The 22,844-nt window shown below is 34.3% G+C and overlaps 1 protein-coding gene across 7 annotated transcripts in view; it reads left to right on the top strand.

The window, feature by feature from the left end:
• Positions 1-22,844, top strand: part of LOC134851860 (uncharacterized) — a 61,612-nt gene that overhangs the window by 20,424 nt on the left and 18,344 nt on the right. For 4 of the 7 annotated variants that reach the window (XM_063868134.1, XM_063868131.1, XM_063868135.1 and 1 more), the window contains exons 2-5: positions 6,723-7,434; positions 7,990-8,237; positions 11,316-11,355; positions 12,829-13,001. In XM_063868134.1, the coding sequence (XP_063724204.1) occupies positions 7,404-7,434; positions 7,990-8,237; positions 11,316-11,355; positions 12,829-13,001 (492 nt within the window). In that variant the 5' untranslated portion in view covers positions 6,723-7,403. Of the gene's footprint in view, positions 1-5,650; positions 6,458-6,722; positions 7,435-7,989; positions 8,238-11,315; positions 11,356-12,828; positions 13,002-22,844 lie in introns of those variants that run through there. The other 3 variants (XM_063868136.1, XM_063868130.1, XM_063868137.1) reach the window with 3 other exon arrangements.

The following is a 22,844-nucleotide window of genomic DNA, read 5'->3' as shown; positions in this document are numbered from 1 at the left end:
GTTTGATAAGATTTCTAAAAGCTGGTTACAGGCATTTCTCTCAGTACAGGACTGGAAGGTTGTTGGCATTCTGCATGGAGTACCCACAGGGTTATGACCATCAGGATTTTTGCTGACGAGTCTCAATTCGTTTGCGCGTAGAATTTTTTGTTACTGACTTTCTCATGACAGTTTATAAATTTATGGTGAAGCTCCGAATGGCTTACGAATATTGAAAATCACGATTGGGAAAATTTCTGTTTAAGTTTCTTCAAGTAATATTTTTGTTTTCTGCAGAAAACAGTAGTCTCATCAACCTGTTATTATTATCTGAGACGCATTCGATTTTTAAGAAAATTTTGGTCGCTTCTATTCCTTCATTAGCTTGCATAATATATATATTTTTTTGAGAATTGAGTGTTCCATCTATTTTTTTTTATTGTATATGTAATAATGTATTCAATCAATGCAGCCAGACTTGTCCGTAACCTTGTTTTCATAGTCGCGTCCAGCCAGCTTTTGTTTCTCTGCAATGATAATGAAGTTCAAATTCCTGTCTTTTTTGTCTAAATTTTTTCATTCCTTGAGTTGTCTTGAATATTTTAATGCCTCATTCTCGAAACGAGTACCCTGGAACCCAGCGAGGTTCGACGTGAACTGTTGTGACATCAAGGTCCCGAAGTGTTGTACTACGTTTGGAATGCGACCGTTCTCATTCACTGGTCTCAAGTTATGGAATGCTCTTTCACTAACAAAAACGCGACGCTCACCAATGAACGCTCTCTCAAGGAGAAACTGATGAAAGTCATTTTTTCATTGAGGAAACTCCTAAAAACGTCAGCACTTATGTTTTGAGTAAATTTCAGAATGCAGGAGCAAATAACTGAATATAGTCTAAAAGTCTCATTCAAGGGTGAAAAGGCTCTAATAAAATGCCTCATTTGATCTAATGGTAACAATTTATGAATTGTTACCATTAGATCAAATGAGACATTTTATTAGAGCCTTTTCACCCTTGAATGAGACTTTTACACTATATTCAGTTAATCTGGCCAGTCAGTTTAGCTAATCTGGCTAGTCTCACTTCTGGTTTTAAATCTTTTCAGTCATTTTGTTTTGTTTCAAAATTAGGTGATATAAAAATTATTTTATAATTTCTGGGCTTATCATTTTTTGTTTGAAAAATGAGAACCTGAAAAAATTATTTGCAAAAAATAGGTTTTTCATCTTTTCATTGGCTTTTAATTTTTTATTTAAGTTTTTTTTGGCACGAAAAAAAAGGTTAAAAATGTTTTTTTTACCTTTCTCTGTTGTATGTTTGCTGGATTGAATACTGGCAGACCCTCGTTTCTACGATGTTTGACTACTTTCAATTATTTGGCATCAAATTATGTTATTACAAATATTTTATGGAGGCAGCGGTCAATAATGCCTGGAAATTTAATTTTAACCACTTACCCATTTTTCTGCTTTAATTGAGTGTTTCTACTTTTCAGCAAAGCCGAAATATTTTTCTCTCACAAAATTGATTGCGTGACCTCAAATTTTTTTCTTTATAAATTCGGATATTTGATTAGCGAATATTTGCTCTATTATGATTAAACAGGGGATAAAGCTCTCATTTAATTTTTTTGTTCTGACCACCCCCTGGGGTTGTAAAGGAACTTTAGCCTAGTGATTTTTTGCAAAATCAACTAGCCTAACCCACGCTTATAGGGCATCGAGTGTATTATGATATCAAAACCCTTTTAGAAATTAATATTCCAAAAATAAATTTGAAAAAAGGTTATTCAGCAATGAGAAAGTTAACTCCAATTCGTTTTGTTTCCATGCTTATTTAGCGCTAGGTTCACTATAAAGGCGAAAGTATCTGATTAATTTGCGTTCATATCACTAGTTTTATCTAATTTTAGCCAATTTTAACTGAAACTGAATGATTGAGTACATTGAAAATTTTTGTTTTGCTTGTTTACCGTGTAAAAAATGAAATGTTGAATAAATTCAATGTTGATTAAATTTTACGTCATGTTTAAAAAACAAGTTCTAAGTTCGACTATTTGATTATTTAAAGTTTGCACAATGAAAATTTACTATTTGATTCATTTTCTAAAGTCTTATTTGTTGTTGATAAAATATATTCGATAAAACAGGGGATGCAATTTTTATTTAAATTTTTTTTCTGAAAAGTTTTTTTTTAGTGTGGTATGGCATTGAAACCTTTTCAGAAATTGAGATTCCAAGAGGAATTTTCAAAAGGGAATTGATCAGAGTGATAACGCGTTTATTTTGTGTGCGTCAGATCGTATAATCGGACCCCTGCCAAGTCAAAGAGGATGAGTTATCACTTGACCTATAGCGTCAGGTCTACCATAGCCTGACGAAAATCGGCTGTAATAGTGGCACCACTTGAAATTTCCAGATTCTAAAAATCACCCTTGAGTCACAAAAACTACTTCGCTCAATAAAATGTTTCAGTCTGGAAAGTGGAGAAATCCGGAAAATGGACTATGCTTAGACAGAATGAATAGTTTTTTATAAATCCTCTGGGAATCGCAGAAACCGCAATTATTATTATCATTATCTGAGAGAGGTATGGCGAAAACTTAGTCTAAATCTTTCTGCTTTTAAGCTAATTTAGTGCTAGGTTGATTATAAAGGTAAAATATCTGATTACCTTTGCGTTAATTTGACGTTTCTCATCTGCGAATTTGAGCTGAATAGTACGAAAAACTGGCTAAAATTACAAAAAAAAAAGCTTTTGAAAATTGATTTTTTCGGAGTTTTTTTGTGAATTTTTGTGCGTTTATGATCAAAACTTTTCTGCCACTTTCACAGCCTCCTGTTACAGTTGTTGATCCCTTTTATTCAAAGTCGGCGACATAAATTCATGGAAATGTTGATAGATGTAAAAACTTTTTTTCCTCTGTCGCAAAAAGTGTGGAGAAACCAGGCCACGCCCTGCTATTAAAAGTTTTATTACTCTTCTTTGAGCTGAGACTGTTAATATATTTTCGATCACATGATTCTTTCATGTTTGAAATGGACTGTATGATACGATTTATTTCGTGGCAAGTTAGACTTATTTCTGAGCTTACCAACCCAGACAAAGACATGTATAGTGTTTCAGGTTCTAAACCTATAAAACCCAGTTCATACTTAAACCCATTCAGCCAAACCTCAATTCTTTTTTGTTTCGAATTGTATTTCCGGTTCAAAGCCGTCCCTAATACAGAAATACAAGTCAGAGTTCAAAGGAGATACTTGTTGTTCAACTTCGTTTTCCTGTGATAGGCATCCAGTGTTTCATTTGAAAGTTGTACTTTTCGAAATACACAGTTGTACGTTATAAAATAAAGGCCGAGACCAATTTAAAGGTTTTAACCATTTCCTGTTACTATTGCCACTAACTAGGGTGCTGTGAAAACATATCCCAGGGATCTTGATACGATCGAATGGCCAAAATTCCGAAATTGTCAAAAGAAATTGTTTTTTTTTTAAATATTTTTCGAATAATCCGTCGAAATCAGATGTCGTATTGTTATTCTTTCATAATAAATAACCATTAAGCTATTTGAAAGTCTAAGTCGAATTACTTTAAAATTGAGTGTAACGAACACATGATACGGAGCCTTTATAATGTAATCTAAGGTTAACTTAAATCAAAGACCCTTGACCACCAAAAGGCATTATTTAAGGACATCCAATTTTGTCTGATCGACACTAAGTTTTTTAAAGTCGCCTCGAGACTTCAAACAGCAATAACTACTGAGAACTAAATCGCAATTCAAATTCTTGCTGACAACATATGCTGAAGCGGATCCAGGGTTTTCTCTAGGAGGCGGATTTTCAAAAACTTTTCGAAACTTGATCAACATTTTTGAATTTTTTTTAGGTCCACCATATTGATTTTCCGAGCTTTCCCAAATCGCTAGAACGACCCTGTTTAAATCAATTTTTTGCCGCATGTAAATTTTTGAAAAAAAAAACAGGCCAAAAAAGCGTTTTTAGTAACTTTTTGGAGGGTCTAATCCCTGACGGAGAGAGGCGTCCCTGCCTACCCCCCCCCCCCCTCCAAAAAAAAAATCTGCTACTGCTGGTGGATTTTTAAAAAAATTGCTAATTTTTAGCATTTAAAGTTGGCCTTGAATTTCAGTAATTTTTCACCATTTTTCGTCAGTTTCAAATTTTCTTGGATATCTTTTTTATGGAGGCTATGCAATAAACAAACAGACGATTCTCAAAATAGATTTACCTAATTTGAGTGCAGTTTATAATTACTTCCATTCTGTTACCTCAAAAAAACATTATTTAAAGATGTACAAAAATATTGTGGCCATTTTTTGTGATTTAGAAATTTTGGGGATCTCTTATACTATGCCCCCTTCTGCACAAGGGGAGATTCGTTACTGGGTATAAAATTTTGATATGCTCAACCGTTGATTTGTTTCTTTATAGGGGGATATTCGTTGTTAGGTACCCGAGGGGGGATATAGTTAAAGAGATCCGATTTTAGCTGTCATTTTTGGGCAATTTTGGGTCGACAACCTTAAGGTAACACAAAATTAACTGTTCTATTCAGAAAATGATGAGTTATTGCATTTGATGAAACTTAAAAATTGGCTCTGCTTTTGGGAAATTCGGCTTGCGATATTTTCAGTTTTATTTGTTCCACTTATTTCCGTTAATTTGTGTTGTGGCAATCGCCGCCCGCGTTGTTTGCAGCTCTGCCCTGAACACGGCAACTTCAGAGAGAAGAAACACCCTGCCAATTTTACTACTCTTTATAACTAAACCCAATCCATAGTGCCCACCGCTACCTGATTGTATTTCAATAGAGTGAAGTTTACAGTTCTGAATTTTGGTGCAACGGGAAGAAAACTATTTATTCCATTTGGATAATTATGATAGAAACACTGTTAATATTTTGAAATATATAAAAAAATTTTAATTTAAAAAATATGGTGCTCCTATTAATTAACACGCTTTTTTATTTTCGAAATGAATTAATTTTGAAATTTTGTTTTAAAAATTTTATAATCTAAAAAAAAACTTGAACCTAAGCTTAAAGCTAATTGATAGTAATTAAAAGTCAATAGTTGACGCTGCAGAAACATTTGCCCATTCTATCATTCAACTATTTTGTCAGAAGAATAACTTTCTTAATGAGTTATGTGAGCGAATGAAAACTATGGGAAGTACCATTATGTCTTCCTTCTGCTTTTTGGCCAACCTGTCAATGGTGCCTCTGGCAGCTTTACTTGGTTCATTTGAAACGGTGGCGGAATCCAGCCTGCCATTTAAGAGTCCAAGAACAACAAGTCGGTTACATATAAAACTAATACAACACAAAATCCAGAAGCGGCTGAAATTTGAGGAAAAGTAGCTGAGTACTGAGTATCAAGGCGGAAACGGAAGAGGAAAACTTGGCATAGGAGGAGGGGGGGGGGAGGAGGAGGTTGGAACAGGGATTAAAATAGCATATCGAAATATCTCGGTGGTATTCTTTTGGTTAAGATCGGCCCAGTTGTGTTGTTATACTTATAAGTTATAAACTTTAACTTAAATCTAGTGCCCAGATCTGTCTTTAATTACGATCCGGTGCAATATAACCCGGATAGCGGCCGTAAAATAAAAGAGGCTGAAATAAAAGCGGGTCGGTCTTTTCCATTCCTGCAGGGAGAGAAGAATGAGCGAGGAGCGAGCGAGCGAGCGACAAATTATTCACCACCACTTATTTTCTGTCACTTTGTAACTTCAAATGCTCAAAAGGCCCTTATGTCTATTTTTCCTTTCACTGCTGACTTTAAACTATGATTAACTATCCCTCCCCTAATCTCTAAAGCAGTTATCCTTCCTCTTTCAAAACGACCGCCTTTTTGCTTTTATCCATAACCAGATAACCTTCGCTCCTTCACGCAAATAAATATCACAGCGACCCCAATCAATAATCTTTACTAGCAGCATCTAATATACATCACATCGCACACAGCAAAGCCACGTAGTTACTTTTTCCCAATAAAAACAATTGTTCCCGGAGTTCACATTACAACCCTACATTTTCACGCTTGAAAGATAAAGTTAAATTTGACTTTTCATCAACGCTGATTCGAACAACAACAACAACAACAGCAAAATGGAGCAAGTTGAAAAATACAAATTTAAAAATGACGAGCAGTATAATTTGTGCGAAAAAAAAACAAGATTTTTTTCTCTCTCACCGCCAATAATATATTAAATTGCTATTTTTGACACAGCGTTTTTCCATCGCAATTGGCAAATTGAACATTTTTATCGACCAATTATTTGGCGTTTAATATCTTGCTATTTAAAATGAGCGCTCGATGAAAAAATATATTTAAACAGTATCAATCATTCATTTTTCGTTTTTTCTTCTTGAATTTATTTCTCGCTTCTTAAATTAAAAGTTGATTCCAACTTATATCATATAATATCCGAAAATTCACGCTTTGGTGGCGTGGTAAGTAACAAGTTTTTTTGAACAAATTTCATGAAAAGATAGATGGTGTATCAATCAATTATTTTGCTCCTTCAAACTACATTTTAATTGCTTTTTTATTTAATGTTTTTGTAAGACGTCTGGGAATGACGTAATAATGGCGTAATGCACACAATCGTAGACTGCACATTCTCAATTTTTATTGTCTGGTCACGCCGCGTTTCTTTGATCTTGAATGTGTCTAAAACTTAACCGTGTGATCAATGCTGTTTGTTCTTGATTTTAGGTGAAACCTTAATCGGTCATTGAACCCAGGATCAATTTCAACAACCAACTCTGGGCCGAAACTTTTACCTGAAATTATCATTGCACAAAATTAACGATGGACTATCCAAGACTGAAGAAATTGGATGATTTCCATGCTAAATTTTATTTCAACTTGAATACTGGAAACTTTACTGGGTTTTGCTAGTTCAATTTTTTTGTTACTCTGCTCAAGAAAATCAATGGTTGGTGGATAATCGTGAGAATTAATTATGTATATAAGTTCCTTAAACGTCGAGGCTTCTTTAATTACCCTAGAAGGTTTGTTTTTATTTACGATTTGCGCGCGATTTGATTGTCAAATTTGCGGTTAGCATCCTTGGCTTCTTATCTTTCTCACACTTAGCGAGATATTAATCCCGGCTTCATCTCTGCAACTGGTTTAAGTCGAAAATTAACTTGCGCCTTTATTAAAATTGGATATCGCACCAATAAAAATTGGCGTCAATTTGAGTTCTTTACAATTGATCTGATCAACTTTGCTTTTTTGTTGCCAGCCATCATAACAACTTTTACCATCCGACTTTGATTCAGTTTTGATCAGCTTTCAAATCCAGAGTTTTGAATTTCTGCACTTTAATTGACTGAAAACAGCCTTCTTTTTATTGGAGAGAAGTTGAGGTCAAGCAAGGGTCAAATCAAAATGCCTTCAGAAGCTGCAGTTGTAACCTCAGGTAAGTGAACTAAAAGAAAAATGCTGCATCGTCAATTGGAGTTTTTGAAAAGCAGGAACTTCCTACTTGGTTGACTTCGTAGACTTGGTTGACCAATTTTCTGTTTTTAAATTTTTCACCGTTCATCAAAAAGGAAATCGGTACAAGTATGATAGTTGGGCCCTAAAACTTAGGTGGTCCCTGAAGAAACACTTCGAGGCCATCAAATCATCGAAATCATGATTCGCTTTTGTTTACCTGTGTTTCTGGAAGTTTTTCAAAAATTGCGGGACCCATCTTTCATTCTTGCTTTTTCCTGAACCCAACGATCATACTTGTAGCATGAATTTTTTTTGCTCCCATTCCGACACAACAAGAAATGAATATTGAGCAACTAGGTCGTCATGAAATTGAATTGTTATTCAAGTTTAGTTTAAGTGCGATTGATATCCACCATTTTTTGAGCCATGTTGCTCATAAATACCCTTGTTATCATAATGGTCCTTCCAATTCCAATATTTTAACATGCATTTTTGTTTTATCGTTTTCATACCGTTTTGGGCGTGTTGTTTTAAGCAGCTGGACGTACCCAACACCCCCCATCTTCGCATGACCCCGTAGACCAGGGGGACGACCAGGGTGCGACAGACGAGGTCATCACCTATGGAGATGAAGGGGAGGGGGAAGGAGAGGGGGAGATGGAACTGGGTGGTCTGGTGGTGGGGGCAGGTGGAGTCAACATCAACAGCGATCTGATGGCCGATATCAAAAACAGTCTGCTAAGTGAAACGATAGCCAACAGTGCGTCTTCAAGCGATCTAGACGTGAGTTGATTAAATAATTATCAATTATGCAACCAACACCATGTAAGTCTCCGAAGCAATTATTCTTTGTAGCAATTTCAAATATTAAAAGTATTACAAAAAATGCTATCTCAGTCATTTGTACTAGAAGACAAATTCAAATTATTGACAGAATCGGTTTATGCCGGTGTCCTGGCACAATCATCTAAATGAAATTTGAATTTTTCTAATCGACCGATTTTGTTTGACTACGTACATCCTAATTGATATTGAATACGCAAAATGACATTAAATTGTAGATTCAGGGTTCTTCACGTGGTGTTCATCGGCTGACTCAAAAATGATTGATTTGATTCTAGGTATTATCCATGAGTTGTCTGAACTATTATGAGCTGTTTTTTTTTTAATTCAGTCCACTTGATTAAATAATATTTTGTACCACGGTGCTGGCTTTCTTCTCTTTCCTCTCCAAAATAATCTTCTCGATGAGGAGTCATGTTCTTTTGGCATCTTCTCCCTCCAGACATTAACGTTTTTTGCTAAGCGCTTGTAGCTGGTAAAAATGCAAATGTCGAAAAATATGGAGGATTGTATGAATACTTTAAGAGTGTTTTGATATGATATCTCTCGACTACTCAGAACATTTTGGTAGAAGACGGAGTATCGAAAACATGAAAAAAAAAGAGCACAGCACTCACAAGTACAAAAAATCTTCCCCTCCTCTTTACAGAACAAGAAATTCATCAAACTCAGCTATCTTTTTGAGATCCGAATCACCATTGAAAATTTTTAAAAAAAATTGGAGCTTAGCTGCCTCATTGAAAGCCTTTTGTGTCTTATAAAAATTATTTTTTTCAATGTTAGTTTTTTCATTTTTTGAATTTCATTTTTTTAGCTTTAACTGATTGTGGTCGGAGCGTTTTGTGCTACTTGCACAAAAACCGCTCTTTATTGTTATCTTTTAAAAGTAATATTTTAAGGTGAAAACTTGATTTGGTATCTGTGAAAGGTGTTGCGGAATGTCTTCAGATTTTTGTTTCGGATGTTTTTGTTCCTACCATTTGAAAAATGTGGAGCAACTTTGTATTCGGGTGTTTAAGTTTTTTTTTTGTTTTCCGCGAAAAATCAGGTACCATAAATAGTTATCGGAATTGATCTAGTTATGTATCATATTAAAGCCTTTTTGTCGTGATTCAGTGTCGAAAAAATTTTGGGAAGACGAGAAAAACGAAAAAAAAAAATCGTAAAAAGTTTGGAATCGCAGAAGGCCAAAGAATTTGGAAAAAGTGTTTGAAAATTTAAAAAATTTCACCGATTTTTTCGTTTTTCTAGTCTTTTTTCTACAAAAATTGTTTTCCAATTAACGATTTTTTTCGTTTTTCTCGTCGTTTTTCTAGAAAACTTGTTTTCCAATTCGACTATGACTGTCGAATATGCCCAATTTTTATTTTTTCGTTCGAATCTTTTTATCACACCATACAGTAAAAACGACACTAATTTGAATAACAAATTTTTATATCTTTTCTAAGACTATAGTCGTAACATTAAGCGCTATTTGCTTAGAAACCGGGTATCATTGTTTAGTTTTTGTTGTTGCTACTTTTTTCCCATGCAAAACTGGGTGCCCCCAAGAGTCATTAAAAAGAATTGAGGAGTAAATTCTTTAAAAACTTTTCAATCGTGATTTGAGCGACAATCAAAAGCTATCGGTAAGCTTACTCAAGTTCGAGAAACTCCGATTTGAAATTTTTGCTTTTTATTCTAATCTCAAGTGAGTAAAGTTTGGTTGAAGAAAATTGGTTATTTAAGACGTGAATCTGCACTTCTTCTCCAGGAAAACATTTTGAAAATTTTTCTAGCTTTTCCTTGTCAATATAAAGTTTTCATGAAAAAAATCAAAAGTCTACCAAAAGCTGAAAAAAAAGTTGTTGTTTTTTTGGTTTTCTGGTTTCATTTTTCAAAAAGACTGTAGTCGATTATGCATAATTTAGTCAAGCTCAAATTTACTAAATTTTGAAAAATATGTAAAACGTTTTTTTTTTACGAATGTGCTTGGAACTTTCTGTGCTACCTTCACTGCAAGCGGCTAGCATTGTTTGCCAAATGAAGTTTTCGCAGCTGTAAAGCTTTTAAATATTATTGACTCAAAAATTATTGTAATTGGATCAAGCTTCAAGCTTTTGGCCACTAGATGCGCTTTTGCGGTTTGTAATGAAAGCGTGGGGTACGTTTTTTCCATATCTCAATCTCATATGTTCTCGACGAATCGAAGTTTTTTTATGTTACGAAAATTAGTTTCATAGTGGGAGATTCTCCAAAATCCCCGCAAGTTTCGATTTTTCTCCTTACTAACAGTGATCAGCTCGAATACTCCAGGGAATTTTTTACTGAAACTTCAATATTCAAATCTGTTTAAAGAAAATTTATTTAGAAGTTCCTTCTTTTCATGCAATGACGGTAAAATAGTACAACAGTGTAAGCATGAATTTCAAATCTGTTGGGCAAAAACCTGAAATGGCCTGTAGTTTACAGTGCTAGTTGATATTGATATGGCGCCGACGGAATTGCCGGTGGTGTTATTTCTGGGTTTTGTTGTGCAATCGGCCGGCTGATCCAGCTAATTGTGATTGACACTCTTCAGTAGGAAAAGAGACTTTGAGCTCTGAATTTATCTTTTAATCTGCTCTAATTTCACACTGCCCTGCCCCCGATGCATAACAATAAAGTCGTTGATTGCCTTTTTAGCCCAGGGTTCTTTTCGGGTTGTGGGACTGAGAAGGGAATTATTGAGGGTAAATTTGATTAAAGACCAGAAGAGAAAAAGCTATAGATTGTTGTGATTGCGACGAAAGATTTATACACCCCGCCTCGGGTCTTTCGCGGGGGGTTGGCTTCAAGTAACTTACCCCTTGATTAACAAACATGGTTATCATCACTAACTATCTAATGCCACGAAGGGCGGGGTAGGGCTAGGATAAAACTCACGCTAAAGCTATGAACAGTCCAAGTTTGTAGCGATATAGCAATAATCCGCAACAAATTTAAAATTGTCACTGTTATGAAACAAATTTCTTGCTAATGAGAATGTTGTTGTTTCAGAACACATCGTCAAATGGCCTGGACCTGAAGAGTCTGCGACGTAAGTTGCTTAAAATTTTGAACAAAATTCTCAATTTACTGCCCTGATAGCTACAAGTATGCCAAAAGATCACAACTTATCCAAGCAAAATAATATCAGGATGTTGCTACAAGTACTCGGGTACGCTGAGTTGCGAATGTCCCAAGTTTTGCCCCACACACATTACGCCCCTCTTAAATCTAGTGGAACATTTCGCCCCTCACACACTTCGCCCCTAATAATTTCACACATTTCGTCCTCGCACGTTTCGCCCCTAACTTATTACACAGTTAATTAACGCCGCTTTTTTATTGAACAATTGGGGCGAATTGTGCCAGTAATTTATGAGGGACGAAATGTGCCACTAGATTTAAGAGGGACGAAACATGTTAATACCCTAAGTTCCGGGTTCGAATCCAAAGTTGGAACAAATTTTCTACGAAGGGCTAAATATTGTTATCTGTCGCCACTTGTGTATTTAAATAAGGTTTGAGTCGAATTCAGATAATGATCCTAATGACCGTCACCCTTTATTTTCAGTTCATAAACCGACAAACATTGATCTTAAGTTTCATCGATCAAGTCGAGGTCGCAATCTATTTGCAAGCTTGAACTTGGACCCAAGACAAATTAGAGAAATAGAGAAACGCTATCTTGGAACAACCTGACTTATGAGCTGTCAGCAAATAAAAAAATGGTCTGTTTAGTATTTGAATCAGTTTGCCCAAGAACTTTTAGTTTGGATCTCCGCCCTCGACTAACTTTGATCCGAAACCCAGTTTTTAAAGTTCAGATCTCGACCAAGTTTGCTCAAAGTCTCATGCTGTTTCTGTCGGATTTTCAGTCAAAACCCCTGATATGAATTTTTGACCAAGCATTAAAAATTAGAACTGATATCTACTCCATATATGGGATTTGCAAAAAAATCGAATGATCTCAAAAATATGAAATAACCGAGTGTTCAGTCTAAAAGTTACTTTCAACCAATTAAGTGTTTAGAATGATTTTGATTAATTTAAAATCGGCTCCCAATTAGCCTTTGGGATTAACGTTATTTGAAACAAATATCATTGGTATTAAAGCGGCGTCGGTATTTTGTGGTCTCTTGTTTAAATTAGCAGCTGGAGCCTAATGCCCTTGTCGCTTTTGAGATCGAAAACTGGATTTATTTTTATTGTTTCCCGAGTTTAATGCTGCAAATTATTAAGAGCTGTAATCGTAAACCAGCAAATTTTGAAAGTCTCGAATCTATCGCGATTAGCTTTAGATTTTAGTACAGACGCATAATCAAGTGGAACTTGACATTGGTTCATTAGTAAGAAAAAGTCTTCGATTACCAAACTTTTCAACACTGAACTATTCAAATGTCATTTTTTATATGAGCTTGATAAGGTACAAGCGAAGACTGGGCTCCACATGTCAACTAACCCAAATGAGTTCAATGTTAAGTGTGTTCATTAAGTAGTGGATTATGGGCTTTGTTTTCATTTGTAGTCGGAGGTTTCGACGCCGCAACCCTCTCTGGTCTGAACTCTCTGGCGGCTGCTGTGAATGGATCTGCAGGAGGAGTCCATCCTCACCACGGTGCTCTCTCGATGGGGGGACTACACCCCTTCCACCCTTACGGCTCTCTGCCACCCCCTCTTCTGTCATATCCACACCTCGCTGTAAGTTCAAACAAATACAACTAGTTTATGGTATGAATATTTGTGTTATTTCAGTTGAAGATACTTTTTGTTTCATCACATCAGTTTTGTGTGATTTGTTTTTGCCTTTTAAAATGAAGATGTTCACAATATTGAAACCTAATTTTTTCTGTAAGGATTCTCAGTCAAGCGCCGTTTCATTTAAAAGTGAGTCAAGTCCAACCAAACCAACTTTATTGCAGCTATGTACAATATTTTAAACTTATTACACTTGCGAGAGCAAGTGTCTTGTAATCGGGCACTATACTTTTTCCCGTAAAAAACTTACAAATCTGTAAGAAATTGAACTTGCTTTATTATTAAGAGTCATGGACGTTGTGAATACTCTTATATAGGTGTTGTGGTGATTTTTTTTTTGACGGAAAGTCTTATAATTTGTTCACGCTCAATTTAGATTTTTTCACGGTTTGACTTTTGATTTCATTTTAAGTTCATTTCATATTTAAAAGGAAGGCAAACTCCACTATCGAACAGCAAACCGGTAAAAGTTACAATAAACGTGATCGACTTCTAGTTTCTAAAATGGATTTTAATATTTAGATTTCCCGGCAAACTAAAATAATTACCAATTGATCCAGTTTTCTCAAATTTATTAGTTTTATCAATCGCTACTGAAATTCGAAGAGCTTCAAGGGTGTATTTTTTCAAAATTGGTTTTGTTCATCAAACATTAAGTCTGTTTTCTGTGTCTTCATTGACTTTTTCGAACTGTCTGTTGGCTATGTTTGAACCTTTAAATTTTCCACGCTCATTTCCACTTGGTCATGAAGTGATGCAGTTGCTTCTGCAGGCTATCTTTTTTCCGAGAAAAACTCAATTGTAGGATTTCGTTTGTCTGCTTATATTTTGTCAGCTTAGCTGTCACATCACGGTTTTTTCTTGGGCTAAAAGCAATTTTAATATTGTTGCAAGTGCTGTTGGTTTACTCCTGTGATTTGTGAAGTTACTAACCCTGACTTTTTCTGAATATGTTAACTTATTTTTGGTTGTTTTATTTAAAAATTAATTTAGATAGCTTGTGGTATAAAGTTCAAAACTTAAGCGCTCCAAATGTTTAACGACGACAGCTTCTTATGGCATTCTCGAATGTTTTTAGCTCAATGGGCGTCTAACCATGCATTTCCAGCTGAGCAGCCATTTGATAAATACTGAAAACTTATTTAATGCTGGTGGCTGTGTATCTCGAGTGTTTTTCTGAAATCGAATTTTTCTGTTTTCTTCAAAAAATAAAATTTTTCACCTATTTTATTCGAGATATTCACAGTGTTTCTCCTTTTCTATTTTTTTAGCTTGTAATGCTAAGCCTGCTCGTCTGTGTTGAAGTAGCGCTCAATTACTGATTCATATCTCAGTATGTTAAAATTGCTAGCAAATAATCTATAAAATAGCTAAAAAATCTATAAAATATAGGCAAATGAGGCTGAAAACGCAAAAATCCCTCTGATGGCGGGGAGTGATTCATTACTAGAGTTATTTAGTTTCATTTCGTTTTTGCAACAGGGCTAATTTGGTGGTTTTTTGAGATTTAGAACAAACATGGGAAGGCAATATGATTAGTTGCGTTATTAATAGTTTTCTGGCAAAAACTTAGAACGCCAATCTTGTGGAGTATTTGTCATGTTTTGGTTGATGTCAGAAGTAATTATACAAGTTTTGTCAAAGTCTTTTTCAAGTTATAAGATTTTACTGCGTGTTATTTTCAATAGTTCTCCTAATATTTCTCAGGCTGAACCAATTATCAAGTTCCTTGCCCCATTAAGAAGCTTGTATATTGTATAGCTGTTAGACTTAATGATTTAGAAATCGAGAATTCTCGTAAACAACATAGGTTATTGAAAACAGAGAAAACATGATTTTTTGAACGCTTAGTATGTTTTTTTCCGATCCGATATGCTGTAGCTGATAAGATTTGTTATTATTAAGTTTTGTTCAATTCCGATGCTTCGTTTTTCAAATTTACGTCTGGCTCCGTTTTTTGGTTTTTTATTACAAACGCAGCTCGTGGTTTTGTCCGAGGCTATTTTTTCCGACATGGTGTCAACATTCCGTTCCATTTTTTTCCAGCGAAAATTATGTTGCTTCTTCATACTAGCCGCGTGATTTATACTCAATCAACTTAAGCATATTACGAAGTTTTAGTTTTTCAAGGCTTGTTTTTTTAGCTTTGCAAGATCAGTAGATCTGTCATTAGGATTTTCTTTGACCGACTGCCCCCAGTGGTGAGGAACTGTGGTCTAGGATGAGTTTTTTTATACAATTATGTTACCCTAAATAAAAGTCAGATGCATTTATCGGTCTTTATTCGGATAAAAGGAAATTTCAAAAAATTTGCTTCGATGGCGTTGCCTGACTTTTTGTTCGAAAAAAAATTTTAAATCTGTTCTGTGATCCTTTTTTTAAATTTTTTATTTTCAGTAGCTGTTGTCGCAATTTTGTGCTACTTGTACAGCAACCGCTTATCTTTGTTGTGCCGACGACTTAGTAGTAGTAGAACAGCCGTGGCCGAATGGGTTAGGCATGCGACTCTCAAATTGGGGGTTGTGTTCGAATCCCGCTTTGGTCACGGTTAGAGGGGTCCCAGTGTCATCCGCCGCGTCAAGCTGGGCCCAGCTGCGGCGAAATGAATGACATCCTCCTTCCCCCACGGACAGTTGGTCCTGCACTGAGAAAAAATCTTCACGGAGTCAGGGGAAAGAACTAGGTTTATTTTATGTTTTTTTCCGCTCTATTTTGCGTACCTCAAAGAAAGTTCATTGATTTTAAACTGGGGCATTATTTAAGCAGCCTCTTTAGTCCTGATTTGCATTACAAAAAATGCAAAAAAAATATGTTTCCTTTTTCTGACTATATGAAACGAAACAAACCAATGACACGGAACTCTCACTTCAATTCTAATGCAGTCTTCACTTCAATTTAGCTATTATTATCTCTAATTTTCCCAGCTGACGTATCTTAGCAAACGTAAATCATCGCTAAAAAAAGTTTTTTATGAAGTGCTGCAGGGCTCACCTTTAGGTCTACTTCTTTCATTACTTTCTTAAACGATTTATCCTCAAGTCAACAAATTACTCAAATTTTCTTTATTCTGACGTTACTGCAACTTTGACTTCAGCACTAAATGATTCATTAGCTCAAGAGCAACAAACAGCGCTTAAAGAATCTGAGCGTTGGCTGAATGAAAACACTCAATACCGATGAAACAAAAACAATGAATTTCAAAAAATCAAAACAAAGTTGCTATCGAAGCGCAAATGAATCAAACTGATATTGTAAACAGGAAAACATTTAGGTAGTTGGGAATAACAATAGACAATAATTTAAGTTTTTTTAATCACGTTTCATTTCTCAGGGAAAAAAAACTTATTTTGCGGTTTAATCTATCAAATAAGAAAAGTCTGAAACACTAAACAGTTGATACCTGTATACAAAGCGTTTGTACAACCTATTATTCAATATGGAGTTTTAATATATGGCACTTCAAACGAAAGTGTTATGAAACAACTGGATAATGATTCGACACAATAAGATTGGCACAGGAAACACACAAAATGCATACATCTACTGAAATTGAGGGATGAGTTTACCCGGAAAATGTCTTTAACAGCCACAAACAGAAAAAACGACCTTTTCTTAGTCAACTTCATTTCGAAGAATGAAGATCTATTGAACACAATATACAGCTAGGAAATTCAAAATAACATCTCAACAGTTTGTTATTAATATTTCCTCTTTTTTTCCCTTTTTTAAGAAAGCTCAAACTTGTTAGATTTTTTGCGTTCTAGTTGATATTAGAATATATTGGAGGTTTATATCGGAGGTTATTAAGAGAACAATTTAATTTTTCTGCTCAGAGAAGTCTGAAAACAGACCAGAAGTCTCATGACTATCTCTCAGGCTAATGTTTGTTCAATGGTTGTAAATGCGATTTTATAACAAGCACTACTGAAATACTAGTCTGAAAACAATTTAATATATTATTGTTCCGACTTTCGATACGAAAGTAACGGAATATTTGTGCTCGGGGTGGGTTTTTTTTTTCTTCAGACAAATTTCGACTTTTTAACTAGCCATTTTTGACGGAATTTTTTTATATCATTCAAAAGGTATTGTTGTCCTGAGCTTAAATTTGAAAAGATATTTTACCTGTGAGCTTTTTTTGTAAAGTTATGAGGGTTTAAAGATTGCCATTTTGACAAATTTGGGACAATTAATGCGCAATATAATTCGCGCTATTAACGCGTAAGCGAGATTTAATCCGTCTTATAAATCGTTCCAAATTGGTTGATTGAAGCTGTTGCCATTGAAGTATTTGCCATAATTGATTTGTTACAAGGAACGAAATCTATCTTTTTGTACTTTATATGGCGTGTGGGGGGATGATTTTCATAAAAAATTCAAATTTAAGAAAAAAAATTTCATTTTATTTTATTTCATTTAATTTTTTTTATGTATTACTGCTGCTCAATAAACCTTAAAAGGCAGTCGGAACATTCAGGGCTTCGCCCTGATACTAGCAGTCTTGTTACTATTAGTTTTGATCTTATAAATCGCCTCTCACTTAAAAAAGCAAAGAAAAATGGGAGAAAAAAAATTAAAAATGTTAAAAAACAGCCAAGTTTGGCAAAAAATGTTGAAAATATAACTCGAAAAAAATTTTGAAAATTTTCAAGTAAAATAATCAGAAAGGGCACACAGAACAGTCGGGATTAGCAATCGTTTAAGGCTAAATCATAGTATTTTAGTGATTCCTAAATTACGTGAAAGAGAAAAAAAGCTACTAGGACGCTAATTTCCTTCCATAGGTTTGGTTTGAACAAAAAAGTCGTTTCGCGACAGAAAAAAGCGAAGTTTTTGCTTCTATTTTGTAAACATTCATGACAGTCAAGCTTAAAAATGTGACAAACAAAACAAACTGTTCATTTTGTGCTACTTGCTTACAACATGCTAGTGTTTCAATGTTGGCTGTTTCTCAATCGTTTTTTGTTTCATTTAATCCACCGCTGCCGTGTTTAGCATGTTAGGCGGGATAGAGTGGCGTAGCAATAGGACCAAGTAGTCTTTTCAGGATTAGCGCAACCACAACTGTAGCTAAAGCCATTCAAGTTGAAATCATGCTTTTCAAGTGAGATCTCGACTCTCCAGTGCCGGCTAATTTAAATCTACCGCGTGAAGGTTTAATTTATATCAAAGGATATATGTTTTACAATGGAGAAATGCAGTCTATTAAGTATCCGTTTTCTAGCAAAATGATTTTCTAAAAATTATATACTTTCTTTATTTTATTGGAAAGTAAACAATTTTTTCTAAGGCTTCTTTTGAAATCAATTGAATAGGAAATTAACATAATTTTCACTATTTTTTTAAGTTAATTGTAGTTCTTAGGTTAAAAGGTAAGAGCCTCTTTCGGCATTGTTTCAGAATTTTTGACGAGAATTTGGCGCCATGGAAGCGATATTTGTTTTCGTTTGATTTCATATTTTTGCTTTCATTTTTCATGCGAATGAATTTAGAATTTTAAGGAATATCAGATTAGAATGAAACGCAATGACCACTTCGAAACATTTATCGCCTTGATTAAGATAATTGGAAAAACTGGCTGATACTTTGATTTTTCTGTTTATTTTTTCATTTTTGGTTTAATAAATAGAAACTTTTTTTTGAAATTTTTTATTCGAATTCAAGCAGTATTTAAGGTAGAAAAGATCTAAGATTTTGATTGAAAAGCGCCAGTGAATAATTTATTTCCCTTTTTATTTGCCGAAAAGTGATTATTCGCTTCCACAAAGCGTCTAAATGGCACGTAGACCTGTCAATCATTGCTAAATGAAACACCTTTACTGTTCTGAGTCCATATAAAAAGGGAAAGATACTATAAAAATTAGCAAGCGTATCATAAATTAAGAGTTTACATTGGCGATAAAAGGCCCAATCCAAGGATTCTGAAGACGCTAGGGCTCCGGGAAAAGTCCACAAAAACAGATCAATCAAATTCAATCAAAAACTGCAAGGAATTTTTATTCTACCTGATTCAACAAAAAATATAAATATCCAAAAATGCGGAAATCATCAATTTTTGTTCCAAATATTATAAATATCTAAAAGTGAGTTATTTCAGAGTAGCAACCCGATGTATTTTACTCAAATTGAATGAAGTTAAGCAATTGTATTCATTTGATCTACTCAAAAGAGATAGATTTTTGAAGCGATTGAAAAGGAAAAACTAAATTTCAAGAATGATACAATTGCATTTTTTTGTATTAAATCCAATCAGTTATAATAAACTCATCAAAAATCTGAAAAGTTACTTTGGTGGCAAAAAATAAACGAGGGTTGGTAGGTTCTTAAAAACCTCAGGAGAATTAGTGTTTTTCTTCAGTTTTTTTTTTTCAAAAGATTAGGGGAAACGTTTAGAGGCGATTTATAAATTGTTTTGTTTTCATCTTGCTAGTTAGCGAAAAGTGCCTCCTTTTTGGAATCATTAACCAATTCAGAAACCCCATTTTCTGAAAAATCTTTTGTTCATTTTTTATTCACAACTTAATACCATTCATTTCAAATTTGATTTTGCGGGGCAATTTGACTTTGTAGATAATACCGGAAATTATCTCATCAATAGTTTATTTTGTGAAAAGAAGCCTATTTCAAAGGGACGAAACAAAAGGCTAAATTTTTGTCTATTTGTAATTTTATGTTTTTTTTTACCCAACAATGGCAATAATTTTGCGCCTTCAGTTTGCGCGATAAGTACCAGTGAAATCCTACCAAGTTTATTCCGAACTTGATGAAAGTTCGGCCGGGAAAAAGAACAGCTCGAAATTTAAATCGAAAGTTTTAATTTAAACGTAACTTGAAAAATGGCTAAAGTTAATGTTAGTTCTCTCATTTTTATCTGTCATTTAATTGTACGCCATTTTTTGCCCGAAAACGTTGCTGCTAAATGAAAAAAGACGGAAAAAAATTAAAAAAGTAATGATTTCTTTTCATTAAAACCCCATCGGAGGTGAAATGCCATAATTAACGATGTTTTCCATGCGCGGATGGCAAGAGATAAAAAGGTTTAAATTCAGTAGCAATTCTGTGAACCACGGCAATAATTTATTATTTTCCTCTTTTTTTTAGATAAACATATTCAAAAAATGTTAGTTAAATAACCAACTCGTCTAATTGGTTATTTTCACATGATGTATGAAAAGGTTGTACTTTCATTAAGTTGTTTAATCGCTTTTGATTGTTTTTTTTCTTGTTGAAAACACAGTAAAGAGTCCGACTTAGCCGCGGGTTGAAATTAATTGGACTTACAAATTAAAAATTCCCACTTGGTTTGATTTTAATTGCCGAGATTTTTCTTCAGTTTTTTTTCTGTGTTCTAATTTGATCGCACAAAGCGCCTCATTGTTTAATCTGAACCAGTTATAAAAAGTGAAGAGTAATCTAAAAATGTGGGAGGGAATTTAAGTATCATTAACATAAGTATCCTTTGCACTTCTGATCATTTATTTTTTGTTCCAGTTAATTCAACAATGATTGCAATGATCGAAGCTATAAAGGGCTTCTCATTGATGTTTGTTTTTTTAATTATTCTCATAATTTGAATATTATAGCGAGAGTTTTTCGCCGATTGTTAAAAGGTCCATTTCATCATCTACCAATTGTAGAAAAAGCAAAGTTTTGAAAAAATCTTACAAAATACATCTCTTTAAAATTTCCTAGAAATATCATCGAATTTATAAAATAGCGTGAAAGTTTCAAAGTGAATAGTTTATCTTAATCTGTGTTTGATTTTAGGGTAAGCCGCATGTCAAATTAAACCTCTGAAGTTGCAGTATTTTTTATATATTCCATGTCTCGGTTATCCTGATCAGTTTTAATCTGTTATGTCAAATTATTAATCTAGTTATCAAAACAAAAGCGCTTTTTAAACGCTAGATACCATAACGTGACTACCACTGATTTTACATAGCTTTGAGATTTGTAGTCTGTTTTGTTTGTTTTGCAGTTTAATTTGAAGCGGATTTTGGACTGATTTAGTCTTCAGGTAAATCTCAATTAGAGACGTGTCTTATCAATCATTTAGCATGACACTGTGTGAAGACAGTTTTTGCCAAAATCAACTTCGCCGGCATTGCTTTTTCAAACCAAAAAGACGTGCGTCGTCATACCAACATGTGGCCATATGCATACAGACTTACTATTGGATACATACAGTAATGCTCAGAAATGCAGGATAATATTCTTGGAAATCGCAAAATGACACGATAACTATGTTTGATTTGCATAAAATGGTGCAATAATCATACCTAAAATGGTAAATAGAATTGGTGTGATCTTCAGGCACAGTTCAATTCTGAATTGGACAATGTTTATTCCGACCATGAGGCCTTTTTGACAAACTAGAAACGCATAAAATCATCCAACGTTTTTTCAGTCCAATTTTTGTGGCACTTCAAAATCATCACAAAACATTGGTAGAAAAGTTCTAAATCCCTGAAAATTGGAAAAACGTTTTCCAAGTGGTGTGACATCAAAGTAAAAAGGGCGAAAAGTCGTGATATCAAACTGAAGTCCATATTTTTACCGGCTGCGATTGATTTTGGTGTCTACTATTTCTACGTTTTCAGAAAAAAAATCCAAATTTTTTCTGTAAATATTTCACTTCGTTTTTTTTTCAACGATAAATGCCAGATTCTTTTTTGAAATTTCTCTAAGAATCCAAACCATCTCTTGAATTGAAAAAAGCATGAGGTGATTTTTTTCACCGACGCAGACCACTTTTGCTGGCTGACACGGTTAAAGTTGAGAGCCGAGCGTAAGTTGAATCCAAATTCGAGTTTTCCTCACTTTTCCTTCTGTGACGGAGAAACTAACGGAGACGGCATTTTCATGCTGCCTTAGAACAACAGAAACTGCATCTGATTCTGAACCAGGTCGTTTAATAATGTTGTTCCCAATTTCTTATTAACTGAAAACACATCAAAGCAACATTAATTATTATCACCGTCAACAATTCCGACAAAAAAAAAACACTTTCACTAAGCATCTGTGTACTAACAAAAAAGCAGAAATAATCTAAAAAAGGATTCAAATTCAAGTCATATTTGTCAACTGGGACAAAATTAAGCAGCGGGAAAGTGAAACTCTTTTTATTGCTTGAAACGTCAATTAAATTTTTCTGGTTTGTCTCTGAAAATTAGCTCTATTTCAAAGAAGCATTGAAGTATGGTAAATGTGACACAAGTTACCATAATAGCTTTCATTTCTTCATCAAGTTTAAAAACTGCACAAGCTGCGGGAGAATTTGTTCAATAACAAAGATATTAGATGCAAACAAAAGTCTGTCAGTGGGAACAAGTTAAATTGAGTTTTAGGGGTGGGGAGGGGGGACTTCAAAAGACGATGTTTACTGATTTTATTGCTTTGCAGCTAAATCAAACACCAAATCATGTCAAGATGGGGTTTTTAATTTTTTTCTCTTTTGAAGATCGCTGTTTTTGTCGAGACGAATTCAGTTCATCTTTTGGTATGCAAAATTTTCATAGAAAATGCTCAATATCTAAGTGTTGTCATGTGTTTCTGAGAAGTACTTTTCAAATTGACATAGTATTCACTGATTGTGTGAATGATTTCATGACTACTAAATCAATTTCAATGTCTTTATTCGAGGAATCGTTTTTCGAAACTTTGAAATCGTTGAAGTCGCAGCTTTAGTCGCTCGTTACATCACTGAAGAATTTTAAATCACTGAAGAATCAAAGCTTTACGACAGTGACTTGGAAGTTTTCATCGCATCATGAAATTTTACGAAGG

The sequence above is a fragment of the Symsagittifera roscoffensis genome, chromosome 7, assembly GCF_963678635.1.
Source record: "Symsagittifera roscoffensis chromosome 7, txSymRosc1.1, whole genome shotgun sequence".
NCBI classification, from domain to species: Eukaryota; Metazoa; Xenacoelomorpha; order Acoela; family Convolutidae; genus Symsagittifera; species Symsagittifera roscoffensis.
Note: the sequence above shows the minus strand (reverse complement) of the source record. Positions and strands in the feature narration are given on the sequence as shown.